General features: G+C 42.7%; 1 protein-coding gene across 6 annotated transcripts in view; it reads left to right on the forward strand.

Annotated features, from left to right (window-relative positions):
* CERS4 (ceramide synthase 4) overlaps positions 1-13732 on the forward strand; it is a 54660-nt gene that overhangs the window by 24931 nt on the left and 15997 nt on the right. For 5 of the 6 annotated variants that reach the window (XM_080566250.1, XM_080566253.1, XM_080566252.1 and 2 more), the window contains one exon: positions 11570-11687. In XM_080566250.1, coding sequence (XP_080422376.1) covers positions 11570-11687 — 118 coding nt within the window. Of the gene's footprint in view, positions 1-9141; positions 9253-11569; positions 11688-13732 lie in introns of those variants that run through there. The other variant, XM_080566255.1, reaches the window with a different exon arrangement.

A 13732-nucleotide genomic window follows, 5' to 3' on the forward strand; every position in this document is an offset into this window, starting at 1 on the left:
GGGAAAGACCCTGCTACACTGAGCATGTTTTTTCCTCTCCTTGGCACCTGCTGGCTGAACTTGGAAAAACTGAGACAGCAGCGTCCGACAACCAGTTACTCTGTGCGTTAGGTGGTGGCTGTGGGAAGAGGCTATGCAGTAGTTGGGTGGGGCCTGGGAGAGCTAAGGAGATTGTGGGTGCAGCCCTAGGGGAAAAGAAACAACTCACACTTCTGTGAAGCAACTCCTCTGTGAGCTAGTTTGCTCTGGGTAAGTTGGGAAAATAGGGGGCATTTGGTGCTGATGAGAGCAGAATGCACACTCCTAGTCTTTGCCACAATATTGAAGCAGATGCTGGGGGAGGTCGGTAGTTCTGTCCTGACAAAAGAGAGGACCTGGAAGTTGAGAACCCCTTCCTCTGATAGTTCCAGATTGTGCTTATGAGTATGAGGAATGTCCTGCACCTGTATCTGGTGCCTGAGTTTAAACACTTGCATACCTATACTTGTGCTTGGGATTGTCCCGACCCAGATGCAGGACCTTGCATTTGGCCTTGTTGAACCTTATGAGGCTCTCAGAGGCCCACCTCTCAAGGCTGTCCAGGTCCCCCTGGATGGCATCCCTTCCCTCCAGTGTGTCAACCACACCACGCAGCTTGGTGTCATGGCAAACTTGCTGAGGGTGCACTTCATCCCACTGTCCATATCCCCAACAAAGATGTTAAACAGCACCAGTCCCAATACCGACCCCTGAGGAACACCACTCATCATTGATCTCCTTTTGGGCGTTGAGCTGTTGACTGCAACTCTTTGGGTGTGACCATCCAGCCAATTCCTTACCCTGTGAGTGGTCCATCCATCAAGTCAATGTCTCCAGTTTAGAGACAAGAGACAAGTTCTATAGTGTTTGAGACTTCACAGAATTACAGAATTGTAGGGGTTGGAAGGGACCTCGAGAGATGTGCTCATGATGAGATGAGATCATCAGGTCCAACCCCCAAAATGGGACTTCTTTCAAATGATGGACTTTTTTCCATCAAAGTCAATTTCTTGGAGTTTTGCGGTTATGAAGAAATCACAGCTTTTATTGTAGTGTTTCTTGTCCATGTTGTTAAGAAAATAAGGAAACTGAAGTGCTCTCTGGCTAATAAAGGAGAAAGTTGATAAACAAAATGTACGTACATTTTAATAGTCCTGATTTTGGACTTGACCTGTGATTTTTGGGAGCTGAAAGTCATTGTCAGTAAATTTGAATCCCAGTAGTTTCCAAATTGCAGTACAGGACGATTTTATTTGTGAGAAGACTGTGTGCAGAGGAGGGTTTTCAAGATACCAGGTTCAGTGTCCGCCTGGAGACACTCTTGTTGCAAATAAGGCAAACTGCATCTTGGGCCGTATTAGAAGGAGTTTGGACAGCAATTTTTGAGGTTTTTTCCCCCTCAGCTTGGCACTGTTTAGAGTATATCTCTGTACTGAGTCCAGTTTTGAGTCGGTATCCCATACTTAGACTGTGGCGTCCTGACATCACTTGTGATTTTCCTGAAGTTGCATTAAGACCAGGGTCTTAGATGCACAGTCTGTGTTTCAGGGGGTCATTACCTCCTCATGGGTACACTCTAGAGCTGTCTCAGTCACTCATTTCTTAACTGTCTGGGAAATAGCTAATGAATTTGCAGCTTATGAAAGTAAAGTTTCCATAAGAATCGTCTTGATATGCTTCCTTTGGGGGGGATGATGGCATTTTAATTACATCTTGTATGAGGAAAGAACTGTTCCAGTAAATGTAGAAAAGGTTTTTAATAGGAGAAAATGATAAAAGAGATCTCAAACCTTACATACCCCGAAGTGGTTCTAGATTCTTTGAGCTGAAATAGCTGAAACACCAATTTTCAGGCACAAGTACAGAGCCTGAAACTCTAGCCTGTGAAACACTTTTGTGAAGGAAGCTAGGGTCTAAAACAGGCTCTGAATTGTATGGAGTTCTGTTCAAACCCACAGTAGGTGTCATTGGTGTTAGAAGTCCTCAATCTAAATTGCTTTTTTCTGTCCATTCATTTCTGCATTTCTACTTGGACTGCAGTCTCTGAACCCATCCATGATTCATATGTGTTTCTGAAGGACTTGGCTTGCTTTCAGGTGTTACACAAATAACAGTCATTACAAAATACATGTCAAAATAAAATCAAAGCATCTGTCTGAAGAAAAACCTGAGGAAACTCGTCAATCTTTAGTTGTCACCAACACAAAATAGAAGACTCAGATAATTATTTGTTTTTATACTTTTAAAATCTTTAGTAAATAGAACCATAGATTCTAGTCCAGGTTAGCTACAATCAGCTTAAATAAATTATCTGTACTGTATATACGTATATATATGTGTGTTTGCATATATATATATACATACTGTGATACTCTTATATCAGTTTAATCCTGGACTATATAGCATTGGTAATAATTCAGTACTCATTTAAATACAGCTCTATAAACAACATTGATGTTTTTAAAGGTGCTTATAATAGATTTCACTGTCTGTTTGCAGAACAACTTTGCTAGTGGGAAGTGAGCATTGTAGGTAAGGATGTTTTGGGGAGGAGAATGAACATGTTGCCAAACACTGTTGCTTTGGAAGGAGATGCAATGACAAGAGCCAAAACGGAGAACTTCTGGGCTGTTCCCCTAGTAACTGGTCCTTCAAACGTTTGGTAGCATGTAGAAGAGCACTTCAGAAAAGACTCTCTTGGATTTGTCAAGTGATTCTGTCAAACCTTCAGATGCACTTGTGTATTCTGCTTCCTCTGAGCTGCATGGGCTGTGAAGAAATATCTTCAGTCATGGAGAGATTGATTTTATTTTTTTTGCATTCAGTTCTGAAATAAGTGAGAGGGGAAATGGGTGGCAGTGTTAACTTTTTGCTGTTCTTAATGCAGTGAGGGAGAGTCAAACCTGCTAAAAATCAGCAGCTGAAAGTTAGCTTGTTGCATCCACAGCCTGTCCCCGCTAACTTCACATAGAGCCTTGCATTATCGTCAAAGGTGTACGTGATACTGTCTGGTGCCTTCACTCATTTTGTACTGTGCCTACTGATTCTCCTCAGCCCTGTATTAAGATCAGCAAATTCAAGGTTGCTGTAGTCCAGGTTATAACACCTTTCTCTCTTCTATCCATTCAAGGATGGAAGTGGTGTACTGTAAGCCATTGAATAGGAGCCAGAGATAATTCAGTTTTAATTAAATTATTTGAAGTTGCAAAAATGAAAAAAAGGCAGCTTCAGTTATGGAGCTCTCTGTGCCTTGATTATCCTCTGTTAGGCTGCCTCTGTGCTTCTGCCCCAACTTTGTCGTGGAAACAGTACCAGCAGAGTAAATTGTGTCCTTCTGAACGCCAAGCGTTCCTTTGCCGAGTCCATTTCATCACTGGAGGTTGGGAGACGCTCTCATAGATTGATTCTGCTTAACCAGCTAGAGAAATTCTCACAAGTGATCTTCCTGCTTCTTTACCTTCAGGATCCAGAGTAAAGTGTTAAGTGATATGTATTATCGCTCAGATTAGTTAGAACATGGGATTCTGGCATTCCAGCATCTCTGAAGGCAGTAGATATGAAGAATTGAGATATTTTTTAATTAAAAAAAAAAAAAGTTTATGAATGTGATAGTATTTAGAGATGTGCAGCACTTAACTCAGGTCATCTTCAGATTTCCTTCAGGCTGCTGCTCTGAGACCCTATTCTAATATCTACATTCTCTTATCATTTCCCTCAATTCAAACAAAATATTTTTGTTCCTTTGTATATGTTAACCACAGGTTGACACAGGATGAATCTAATGTTGTGTAAGCTGACATGTGAGGTTAATGAAAAGGTAAATGATGTTTAAAGCACAAAAGACTGTAACAAAGATCTGCCAGTTCACAGTCTTGTGGTTTAGTTTTCATCCATCTTGCCAGATGGTGAACTGCCAATTAAATCCTACCTAGTGGATTTCAGAAAACTGGTTTGCAGTCAATCAGAAATGACATCTTCATCTTTGTTGGCTGCAGTGGTTTCCCTGGCTGAAGCCACACTGCTATAGAGGTTTCCTTTCAAATCTTCCCATAAGCTCATGCTCCATCTGCCCTGGACACCAGGGAGTGCAGCATAATGAAGAAGTCCAGATCAGTAATTAGGTCAGATTTGCTACTCCCCCACGATCAGCAGTGAGCCCCAGTGTAGGGGTTTGGGGAAGTGAAGTTCTGGTTTCTGAACTTCCAGTGTCCTGTTGAGCCATCTTTTCAAGCAATTTTCTTCAGCCATAAAGGTTGGAAACTTTTGGTTTTCAATGAAAGGTTACCTTCTGAGGTAGCTTTCTGATTTACTTCTGGTCAGTTTTGGCTCCGTAAGACATCCAACTTCTTCAGCTTTGACAACCTCACTATAAATGCATTTACAGTAAGGACAGAAGTATTTTATGGAGATAGCTTATGCTTGCAGATTGTAGTGTGAATTTCTGCACCAACGTCCACTCAAAATTTCCCAATCCATTTGCCTTCAAAGGCAAACCATGCAACTGACTTTATTGCTACAACAAAGTAATTCTTATTATCTGGAATAAAACCTTATGGAAAACAACTACTCCAATCTTTTAAAAAAAATAATGATGCAATTTATTTAAATGTCTACTAACACGCACTCAGGTACAATCGAGATGAGTACAATGTAAGCTTTATATCAGAGTGTAAAGGTACAGAGCTTCAGATTTCCACTAGCGCTCAGAATTAGCCCATGGGCACTTGGGAATATAGATGACCCTGGTCCACGTTGCTGCTGGGTGAAACTGGCTTGTAGAGTACCAGTCTAGCTCCTCAAGTGGTGAATTTGTTTGCGTCCTGCTCATTCTTCATCTGGTGGAGAATTCAGCTGATGTAGACTTGTTTTTCAGAACTTCTTGGCTGCTGCTGGGGACAATAGATGTCTGTCACCACTGCTGTTACCAGTGCTTGGCAGCATGAATGGGACAAGTGAGAGAGAAAACCAGTAAAAAGAATAATCTCTCTTCAAGATGAAAGGCAGCTTCTGTCTTCCCTTTCACAGATCCTGTGACACAGATTCAAAAGCACTGATGAATTTTGGTCTCCTTGTAGCAAAAAGTTACAGCGATGCTAGGAAACTAATAATAATTTATCCAGATTGTGCAGAATTCAAGATAAATGGTGCAACAAAGTACTGTTTGATGCCTTGTTTAAAGGCACATTCACTCTCCAAGACACAGTAGCTCATTCAGCTGCTGCCTGTCTCATCCTAGCTGTAGCTGCAGCTTGTATAATTCAACAGATATGAGGGAGGGGAGCCCCCACAGCAATAACTTTATGGTTTGGTTCCAGTCCTATATAGTGAAGAAGTGCAGGGAAAGGTACTCTGAAAGCTATAGAATTAGGACTGCATATATAATTCCTGTGGTCCAGTGATTTGAGTCTGTTTGATTTCCAAAGGTAAATACACAAATCTGACCAAAACTTCCTTGCATTTTACCAGAATTGAGACAAACGAGCACAAAGGCCTTAGGTACTTCTTGCTTTTAGAAAGTATGTGGGAGATAGCAGTGCTCTGCCGTGAGTGCTCCACATCTGAATCGACACTTGTACACTCTGGCCTGGTTAGAAGGACATCCCTGGAAACTAATGCCAATCCTGTCTAGCCTAGGCTATTTTCAACGCTCCTTTATGAAATTAGCTTGCATGGCTTTCTCCTCCTCGGCTTTTGAAGTGGTAGGTGACTACTGGCTAGCCTAGGGACTCTGCTGAGCAGCTACAACGGAGCGATGACAGCACATATCCTTGTGGTACTGTTTTTAGCCATAGGGTGGACATCAGGGGTGCCTAAAACGTGGTGCTCCCTGCGGTCACCTGGTGTGACCTTGTTTCACTGAACCCCCTAAGGAACACCAGAGAGTTTTCCTTGTAACCTGGCCATTGTTTTGCTTTGTTTTGTTTCTAACTCCAGAAGACCACCCATAGAGATCACATCACCCTTTTGCATGCCCTGAACCGTGAGAGCAGTTGCTCCTGTGCCTGCTCTCCATGTAGGGCTGTGAGGATAGCTCCTGGTTTTTCCCTTTGCCTGTGGTCATTCTCAAGGACTTGTTCCAATGGCATCTGTATCCAGCATGAGGCAATTCTCATGCATGCTGTGAGGTTTAAGGGCTGGTGAGTGTCATTGCCCTCAAGGATCAGGCCCTGCCTCAAGAGGACCTTACAAATTTCTTGGTAGTTCCTCATCTGCGTGAGTCCATGGCTTCATCTCTATCTCCAGGGTTCTGCTGAACTGTTCAACCAAGACAGTTGTGTTGTTCCTTTTATATTTTGTATGGTAATAACTTGCTCTGTTTCTTGCTCTACCAGATTGTTAGGCAAGTTTATTCCTAGAAAATCTGTAAGTGTGTTAGTATATTGCTTTACAGGAGTGAAGAGCCTTTGGGCCCTTCTGATGCAGGGTATGTAGTGACTACAACGAATTGCTTTTGCAGTTAAGCTGTTGCTCTGAGCTTGCCCCTTCAAAAATGATTCAATAAAGAGGCTCTTTTAATAGCAGGCTGGCTTATGTTCTCTGACCTGTAGTGTCTGTGATTCCTGCATTGACACTGAGATATTTTTATACACGGAGACAAACAATCGGAATATGTACTACCCACAGACAATAGCCTACAGATAACGTATCAGGTTACTGTGGGCAGAGCAGGGGAAACAAAACACTGTGTCCTGAGCTTCTTCAGTAAGAGCTGTTAGAACAAGCCACGTGAGATTTTGCTTTTTGTTCAGAGAGAAGTTTGTTCCCTCCCACTCTAACATTTGCCCTAGAATTTCCATGCCTGTTTGGGCAGCAGCTGCTGAACTGCAGTGAGCTGCAGCTGAGTTTGTTACTAGACATCTCCCCTGGCTGGGCTCAAAATGAAGTCTTAGGAGATTTGCAGCTGATAGTTGCAGTGAAATGCAGACAAGCCCGGCAAATGGAAAGGGAAGCTGAAGTTCAACCAGGAAGGAGGCATGCACGAAGCCTCAAGGAAGTCTCTAGCTTGGGTATCCTGAAAGATTCACTTTATCTCAGAAATTACAGGTATAATGCAAGAAGTGTTGTCTCAGCCTGGGACCTGGTTTATGTAGGAATCAAGCTGCACTGAGACAATTTAAGGCCAGATTGTTAATGGCACGGACTAATCTTCTTGCTTCAGTTATCCTATTGGTTCCTTCTGGTGGCAAAATCCATAAATCTGCCCATTTTCTGTGCTTCTTTCCTTGGTAACCTCATGGGACAACATATTAATTGCAGCCTCTTAGAACATAAGCTGAGCTGCTTAAAAGGCACAGTGAACTTCTCTGTGTTGGTGATTTGACATTAGCTTTAACCATCTTGCTGCAGAGAGAGCTGAAATAGTTCACTTCCTGAGTCTTTCCTTGTGAGATTCCTGCTTTTCAACAAAGCCTCAGGGTGGGAAGAGGAGGATTTGGCATCCAGTTTGCATTTGAAAAAGGGAGCTTCCCTGCTGATGCACATGATAGAGCAAAATAAAAAAAATTTAAAAAACAATTGCCTCTACCCTGTTGTGCAATAGTGGAAGTTAAGAACAAGCTTCTCAAGCTCCTTAGTAATTTAGGCCAAGTTTTGTTGGCCTAAATCTTGTCAAGAACGCTTAGGACCAACACATTAATTTACAGAGGATCAAATGCTAGGGAATAAATGAAGAGATCATAAACAGTCTTACTCACAAATGAAATATGTTATTAACAGATACACAAAAATAACAGTATAACTTTGATTCCTATCTGTATATATTTTTGTATTAATTAGCTGTTATTGTAAGACTTTTACAAATTAACTATTTTAATTAAATTATGGTGTATTTGTTTAGTAAAGTAGATGGAAGTTACCTGGAATTTTTTACCTCTCTGGCTCAATTAATATTTAAGTATTTTTCTCCAAGTGGGATGGTATAAACCTGAAAAACTTAGGGCAAATGTTCCAAAATACCAGAACAGAATTCTCCAGTGCCCAAGAAATCTCGAGGACCCTGTTCATTCAGATGTAGCAGAGCATATTGCCAAAGAAAGGCAGAAGACTGTAGCCCATTGAATATTAATTCTCCCAAGTAAGTAAATGATTGGTAATTTCTATTTACGTACAAAAGAAAGTGCCTGTTGTAAACTGGTGCATTTCTCCGTGGCTACTACCTCTCATGGGAGCAGGGCTGTAAATCAGGATTATTAACACAAAAAAAATCATAAAGGACTATTTTAAGTTATTTTAAACATACTCCTGGTTTAGTCAGAATGAGTAGGTCTTTTTTTTTAGGAGGGTTGCGATAGTATATGAGCTATGTTTTGTGCATTAAAAGAAAGGAATACTGTTGAACTGCTGAAACTGCAGAACCAGAAGAAAGGTGGAAGAGAAGACCCAAGTGTTTTATTTTGAAATGTATTTTTCTGCAATTCATTTTCCACAGAGATTTTTGTTATTGATCAGTAATCAAGAAGCATCTGAAAACAACTTCCTCTTAGGTGCTTTAGGCATGTATTTGGTGCTGACTGTTTCGTGTAACATAGCTTTGACAGGTTCTTGACAGCATCCTCTTGTAACCACGAAAAAGTCGACAATATTGCAGGAGCACAGAGATAACACTTTGCCAATGGAAAGTAGGGTCTTCAAGAGATGGTGCAGTTCAAAGAGTAGAAGTTTTGGTTTCTGCAGTCACTGGTTCTCCTTTTCTTGGTACTAGAAGATATTTGCAGAGTGACACCCTTATAAATTCAATTACCTTTGTGGAAAATAAACTCACAAATGCTAAATTATTTCTTGTGTCTCATACTAGCTTTGAAAGCCTCTGCAAAGGGGCATAGCCCAGTCTTGCAAGGTGAGGGAGTGTGGACTTATGCCCCTCCGTGATTAATCCATTTGATTTCAGCTTCAGCAGGTTTTGCACAAAATAGCTTGGTCGTTGGTGATTACTGAATTGAGTGCCTTACTGTGGAATTTCCCTTGTAAACCTTGAAGTTAGAGAGGCTATCTTCACCTGAACGTTTCTGAAGAAGAAATAGGTTTGAGGTAAAAGACATCTCACAGACTGTGTCTTGCCTTACCTAGCTTTGGAAAGCTGTACAATTTAGTCCTCAGGCTTTCTGCTTCCATATTCCAGAGAGCTGATAAGCTTCCATGATGAGACCATCTCTGCAACTGAGATGATGAATCTGTGATGTTGAAATCAGTACAAACATCATCCTCTTTGAGTTTGGAACAAGATTCAACTGAAAAGTGAGTCAGAGCATACATCCAACATGTACAAACTTCCCTTAGGAGGAATTTCAGGGTTTGATTTCCCAATGATGTTCATAAAAGTAGGATTGGTCCTATAATTCATGGTTAAACTCAAAACCTCAATAACAAAGTAATTGTAGCTCTGGTTAATCACACTCTGTCCTCATCAGCTGCAACTGGCTTGTTTCTGTTACAGTGAGATTTTATACCATGACCATAACAAACCAACAGGAAAGAAAGAGAAAAGGATTAAACTAAATTAAGGAGTCGTGCAGGATAGTTTAAATAGTTTTTTTTTAAAAAAGAACCAAACTTGTTGGCAAGCTGCCCTGACACCTGGCAGGAACATTCCCTTTAAGGTGTTTGGAAAATTTTAGACCAGTTTCCGATGTGGACTGATAAGAAGTTGCTGTAAGGTTCTTCTTAAACAGCAAAAATTGATTACATCTTCATCTTCAGAGGAGCTTGTATCAAATGACTTACCTTTAAAAAAGAAAGATCAGGCCCACTTCAAGGAACCACTTAAGAACCAAGACCTAGTGCAGACCTTAAGGCAAATGTTTTCTCCATTTCTTTATAGTTATGGATATCTTACAAACACTTTGTCATTGTTCTTAGCACAGGACTGGCTGGTCTAATATCACTGTTAACTGTTGCAGCAATGCCAGGATGCTGCTGAGCTTCACTGAAACTAATGAGAGTTTACACAGAGCTTTTGTGATAGCTGTCTGTCTTGTAGTAGTTAGAAAGTAGCTAGCAATCAGGCTTAACCACTGCCCCCCCTCTTATGGTAGAAATACATCTTTTTCAGTGGTCTTGGTACATCTTAAATGGTCCTTCAGGCAGTGATGCCAAAGGAATTTCCCAGAGAGGATGGAAAAGAACAACTGGGATATGGAGCTGACCATGGAAAAGGATGGTTGAAATCAGCTGTTACATGAGGGAGCTAAATGTACAACCATTCTGTGTTTTATGCCTTAATATAATAGAAGTTGCAAAATTCCTTAGGTAGGTAATCTCTTCAGAAAATTCAGAAAAAGTCGTTTATTAAATGAAGACAAAAGTCAAAAGAAACCTCTGGTAGGATACTTGATCTAGAATAGTCCCTAAGCACATGGACGTATGGAGTGGCAATATGGCTAGAAGAGACCACAGGCAACCATACCACATAATCACGGTTATAAACATATCACATACTATTTTTAAGTAAAACATCTTTAAACACCTACCTAGTGAAGTAGCTTCCACAACTTTTTTGCTCTCATGGAAAAAAAAAAAAAAAAGAAATCTGTGAACAGTGCTGAAACGTTCTAGGCAAACACTCCGCTCTTTTTGGCTAATGAGATTAATTGCATGCCAGTGGCAGTGTGTAAAAGGTAGTGACTTATAAGAAACAGCTAATTCTCCAGAAATGCAAGGAGCAGGCAGTTAAACTGGGCCTTTTTTGCAACTTTGATTTGCCAAGTTTCCTGTTTGTGCAGTGTTCATGTGGTACCTTACTTCACACCATTTATGGAGCTATTTCCTATGGTCAAGGAGGAGAAGAGGGTTTGTCGTGGAGAAGTTTAGTTGTTGAGCACAGCGATTCTATGCCTAGTCTTGCTACTCCTTTGAAACTTTTTTCTATTTATGCAGATATTTTTCTTTACGTTGTTTCACCATGAAAGGCTAAAGGTGCACAGCTAGCATAAGCAACTGTGCCTTGTGGTTGTGTTTCTAGTTGTTGTGTCCCTATGTTCCCACTGGCATGCTTTAGGAGAAACTGAGGAAAGTTCTTCCAGTAAAGACCGAGGGGCCTCCTGTTTCATCAGGGTATTTATTGATCCTCTTGATCCTGAGCCAAGTCTGTAGTTCACATGGGTGCCCTCTATGTTTAACATCAAAACTAAACAGTGTTTAGGCCTTGTCATCAATGCGGTACTCTGCATAAGGTACAAGCAAGCCAAAGACCAACAGCAGGTATGACGGCTGTCTCTACAAGCCTGGGCTTCATGCCATAATCTGAGACGCCCAAGCACAGTTGATTTGAAAGCTGACAAAGCAGCATGTAGCATTTCCAACCTCATTCTGTGTTGTGTATTACAACACTGAGCTCAGGCCTGTAGCATAGAAGCCCCACTGTTTCTACTGTAACTTTTTTTACTCAGTTTCTTTATTTTCTTTACCTGCTTGAGACAATACTTGTGCTTAGACCCAAAATTTTGTGCGGTAACTGTGAGACACAATTGTTATGTACTACACTATGTATTATAGTGCTGCAGTATCAGAAATCACTGTTCTATTTTGGGCTGAACCTTTATCTTTTCTCTTGCAGAGCCATAGCCCTGCCCCTTGGTGCCAAACTGGGTGTGAGGGACAAGCAGAGACCAAAAGCTCAGCCTAACCCCATACTGGAAACATTCTACAGTATGCACTGCAAGATCCCTAAAGAGGTGAGTCTTTCTTCTTTGCTTTCCTCTAGATTTAGCCCTTGTATCTTTACCTAAATAATATCACATTTGGAATCTTGAAGTTTGGTGATGCCACTCGGAAGCTCAACAAAGCAGCAGGAACCTCTGTAGCACTGGCCACCTGACACCGGCCAGGCACGGGGATCTTCCTGCAAATGCCATCAGCCATCAGCTCCGCTTCTGAACATGTGGGAATAACAGCTTTCCACAGATAGCACTCCAAAAAATTAAATCTCAGACTTGTTTGGACAGGAAACTCCTCTCCCAAAGGAAATAATGACAACTCCTGTTTGCTCGTTTGCCTTCTTTTCATATATTAGCAAATCACTGTCACATCAACTCCTTTGAAATGACTTCCCTTGTTGCTAGTCCTTGCAGCTTAGCCCATGTGGATTGCGTGATTCTCTTAGTTCAGGGAGGCAGGTCGTTCTGTTGCTGTGCAATCCACAAGTTTGAGATTGGCCTTTCAGGAAGCCAACTAAAATCCTGTCTGTCATTAGAGACAAAGTAAGGAGCATCAGAAAACTGCAAACACAAATGGTAGGTAGTTTTCCCTTGAGAGAGAAAAAGAGATCTTGAACATCTTGGCATTATAATTCAGTTACAATGGCTGCTGCTGAGGGAAAAAGCATTGGAAGGATAGTGTATAGTCAAGCTGTACTTGGATTTAGCCTTGTCAGTGGAGACCCTGGATGTAACCACTGTGGTAAGTAAGCGAATCACTGTGGTGATTCCACGCTGATGGCTAGCTAAACTCCACCCCACCAAGTTCTCACTCCCCCTCCTCAAAAGAACAGGGGGAGAAACTATGATGGAAAAGGGCTCAAGAGCTGAGGTAAGGACAGGGAGAGGGAGATCACTCACCAACCACCATCTCAGGCAAAACAGGCTCAACAGAGGGAGAGAAACAGGGGGAGAGAGGAATAGGGAGGTGGTTAGTCTGTAACACTTCCATCTCTGCCGCTCCTTCACAGCCATTCTCTGCCCCTGCTCCAGCATAGGATCCCTCCCACGGGATGCCGTCCTTATCAAACTGATCCTGTGTGGGCTTCCCACAGGCAGCAGCTCTTCAAGAACTGCTCCCACATGGATCCGTACCACAGGGGCCATCCCTCAGGAGCAAACTGCTGCAACATGCGTCCCACACAGGTGGCAGCTTCCCCCAGACCCCCTCCTCCTGCGTGGGCTCCTCTCCGCGGGCTGCAGCTCCGGCCCGGGGCCTGCTCCTGCAGGGGCTCTCCATGGGCCGCAGCCTCCTCCAGGCCACATCCACCTGCTCCACTGGGGGGCTCCTCCACAGGCTGCAGCGTGGAGATCTGCTCCATGTGGGTCCCATGGGCTGCAGCGGGATGGCCTGCTCCACAAGGGGCCTCTCCACAGGCCGCAGGGGAACTGCTGCTCTGTGCCTGGGTCACCTCCTGGCGTCCTTCACTGACCTTGGTGTATGCAGGGTTGTTTCAGTCGCTCACTCCTCTCTCCCAACTGCTGTGGCAGAGTTGTTTTTTTCCCCTTTCTGCAATGTGCTGTTCCAGAGGCACAACCAGCATTGCTCATGGCTCAGCTCTGGCCAGCAGTGGTTCCCTTTTGGAGCTGGCAGGAGCTGGCTCTGATCTGACCTGTGGCAGCTGCTGGGCTCTGCTCACAGAGGCCACCACTGCAGCCCCCCAGCTACCAAAACCTTGCCACATAAGCCCAGTGAAATCACATTTCTTTTCAGTGCCTTTTTGCAGGCTTTCTTGGCCTTGAAGCAAAAGCTATTAGCCACTACCAGAGACATGAGAAGGGGTTCCAGTCCTAGTATAAACAAGTAAGTGCCTTGATGAAGCCGGTGCAGCATGTATCATACTGCAGTGGGGCATGTAGAGCTCTGGGACACTCAGTACCTGCTTAAAAATAAAAGAATAGAGGCTGAAATAAAAACGAAGGCATTCATCTTGGTTGTGCAGCCAGCCCTTTTCCCTAGCAGTCGGAAGGAATGTTCTCAGAACACTTGCCATGGTCCCTGATCTTCCTCTTGCCTGTCTGAG

This window comes from Anser brachyrhynchus (assembly GCF_964034855.1).
Source record: "Anser brachyrhynchus genome assembly, chromosome: 23".
Lineage (NCBI taxonomy): Eukaryota > Metazoa > Chordata > Aves > Anseriformes > Anatidae > Anser > Anser brachyrhynchus.